Genomic DNA, 2,231 nt, shown 5'->3' on the forward strand with positions numbered 1-2,231 from the left:
GCCAGCCCTTGGCACCCGACTATGTCTCCCACCCAAGTCCCCTGGTCAGCCCAGCCCTGCCAACTGCCTTAGGGCCCAAGAAGAAGCCATGGCCCTTTGCACAGCCTCAGCTCACCCCCAGACTGCGGGCCCCCGTATCCCTGCCACACTGCACAGCCCGGCCCCCGGCCCTCACCATACTGGAAGATGTAGTCCCAGGCTTCAAAGTGCTTCCTCCACACCCTGGGGCTTGTCCAGCGGGACAGGCTCCTGGGCATGAATGTGAGCTGCACGGTGGACTTGAACATGGCCTCCAGGGCATGGATGAATTTCAGACTGGCTGGACTTGGGCTACGGCCAAGGAGGCCCAGCTGCTCTCCAAAGAGGACCAAGTTGCTGGCTGTGGGGAGCAGGGGGCCGCTGAGCAGACAGCAGCCCAGGGCCTCCCGGCCGCCTGCTGTGGCTCCTGAGCCGGCCCCTGCCCTCGGAGGGCATACCTTCTATGGTGTAGCGGAAGATGCTGGGCTGGATGTCCAGGGTGAGGCTCCCCCGGGCATTCTGCAGCACCCTCGACATCAGGACCGCAGAGAAATCCCTCGCCACCTTGTCCACCATGGGGATGTACTTCTGGACGGCCTGCGGCGACAGCATATCCGGGTTCAGCCGCAGTCGGTCCCAGCGCCATTCGGGCCCGTTTCTGTAGAGCAGAGAGCAAGCTTCAGGGCAGCCCGAGCCAACAGCTGGCCCCCAGCTCTGTGGCCATCTTCCTCATCCCCAAAGGGACACAGGCGAGGCAGGGAGCTGCCTCTGGCTCTAGTTGGCCAGGCTGCCCGCCTTCCAGCCGGGCCAGACCACCCTCCTCCGTGGAGGCCTCAGTGTGCTGTGCTCGGGGCACGCATGTCTGCGATGGGGCCTGGGGCTCTCCCACCTGAGGGAAGTTTGCCTCAACTCTAGGACCCACGGGTCCCCACATGGAGGCTGACAACCTGGTGGACCCTCAGGCTCCAGCACATGCCAGCGTGTGCCCCTGGCCAGCGACTCCCCTTCTCCAGGCCTGGGCCCCCTGACCTGTAGAAGGGCAGGAGGCCGACCTGCGGGAGAGGCCTGCACGGAGTGGGTGCTCCCGAGTGGCAGCTGCTGCTTCCTTGCAGGCCGAAGGACTGGCCTTGCTCAGGCCCCTGGCGTGGCCTCGCTCCCCTCCCTAGCCCAGGGCACGGGGGACCGCCCGGACGGGCGCTCGTCCGAGCTGGTAGGCCCTCTGCACGCAGACGCGCTCTCACAGCAGGAACACGCCACACTTGTGCCCGCGCTGCTGTCGGTAGGCCAGCCAGGGTTCCAGGACCGTCCGCTGGGGCTGGCAGCTGTCCGCCTGCTGGAGCCTCTCCACATCCTGGGGCAACGTCACATACACAATGTGCTTCCCTCCCACGTCGTACCTGTGGGACAGAGTCGAAGCCCTGCTACCAGGGCCTGTCCGCCCCACCCGGGCCCCCCCCCCCCCCGGCCCATGGTCCTGAGCAGGCGCACCCTCCCGCCCATTCTCGCGTCTGCGCTGCGCCGTCAGCACTGAGCCGTGGGGCGCTCCGTCCTCACGAAGAGCCGTGGGCTCCACTGTCGAGGGCGCAGCCCCTCCACCACCGGGCCCGCCTTCCCGAGGGTGCAGGGCACAGGTGCCCGGCGGGGTCACGGCACCCTGCACAGGGCACCCTGCAAAGACCCGGCAGCCAGTGCGTGGGGAGTCAGGCGCCTTCAGCGGGGCAGGCAGGGAGGGCGTCACCTGAAGATGGGCCCCAGCTCCTGGAAGGTCTGCTGCATCTGCAGGTGGAGGTCCTCGAAGCCCTGCTCTCTCCAGACCTGCAGCGCCCTCACCCACTTGTTGCCTGGGCACCGGGGGATGGCCTCAAAGGGCAGCACCGCCTTGGGGGCTGCCACTGCTGCGGCGCCCACCGCGCGGGCCCAGCCCGGGGACAGCCGGGGCGCTGCCCTCCACACGCCTGCCCTGGCCCGCAGCGCCATGCCTGTGCCCCTCCACCCTTCGGCCCCGGCCTTTTATCTCATGGGGAGGCCTGGTCTGGCCTGGCAGGCTGATGGCGTCACGGGAGAAAGTGGCCGTCCCTGGACTGGGCCAGGAAGCCCGGGACAGGGTCAGGGCCAGAGGCCTCCAGCTCGCGGAGGAAGTGGAGTTGGCCGGCCGCCTGGCCCACAGTTGCGCAAGGCCTGCGGTGGCGGGCGTCCAGAGCAGGCGCGGGTGG

At 68.5% G+C, this 2,231-nt stretch overlaps 1 protein-coding gene across 1 annotated transcript in view; it reads right to left on the minus strand.

The window, feature by feature from the left end:
- The window catches only part of LOC105302023 (cytochrome P450 11B1, mitochondrial), a 4,184-nt gene extending 2,189 nt beyond the window's left edge, over nucleotides 1–1,995 (minus strand). The window contains exons 1-4 of the mRNA XM_011374955.1: nucleotides 1,757–1,995; nucleotides 1,260–1,415; nucleotides 477–676; nucleotides 150–379 (exon numbers count right to left, since the gene is read on the minus strand). Coding sequence (XP_011373257.1) covers nucleotides 150–379; nucleotides 477–676; nucleotides 1,260–1,415; nucleotides 1,757–1,995 — 825 coding nt within the window. The remainder of the gene's footprint in view (nucleotides 1–149; nucleotides 380–476; nucleotides 677–1,259; nucleotides 1,416–1,756) is intronic.
- Nucleotides 1,996–2,231: the final 236 nt, after the last annotated feature.

The sequence above is a fragment of the Pteropus vampyrus genome, unplaced genomic scaffold (genome assembly GCF_000151845.1).
Source record: "Pteropus vampyrus isolate Shadow unplaced genomic scaffold, Pvam_2.0 Scaffold256, whole genome shotgun sequence".
NCBI classification, from domain to species: Eukaryota; Metazoa; Chordata; class Mammalia; order Chiroptera; family Pteropodidae; genus Pteropus; species Pteropus vampyrus.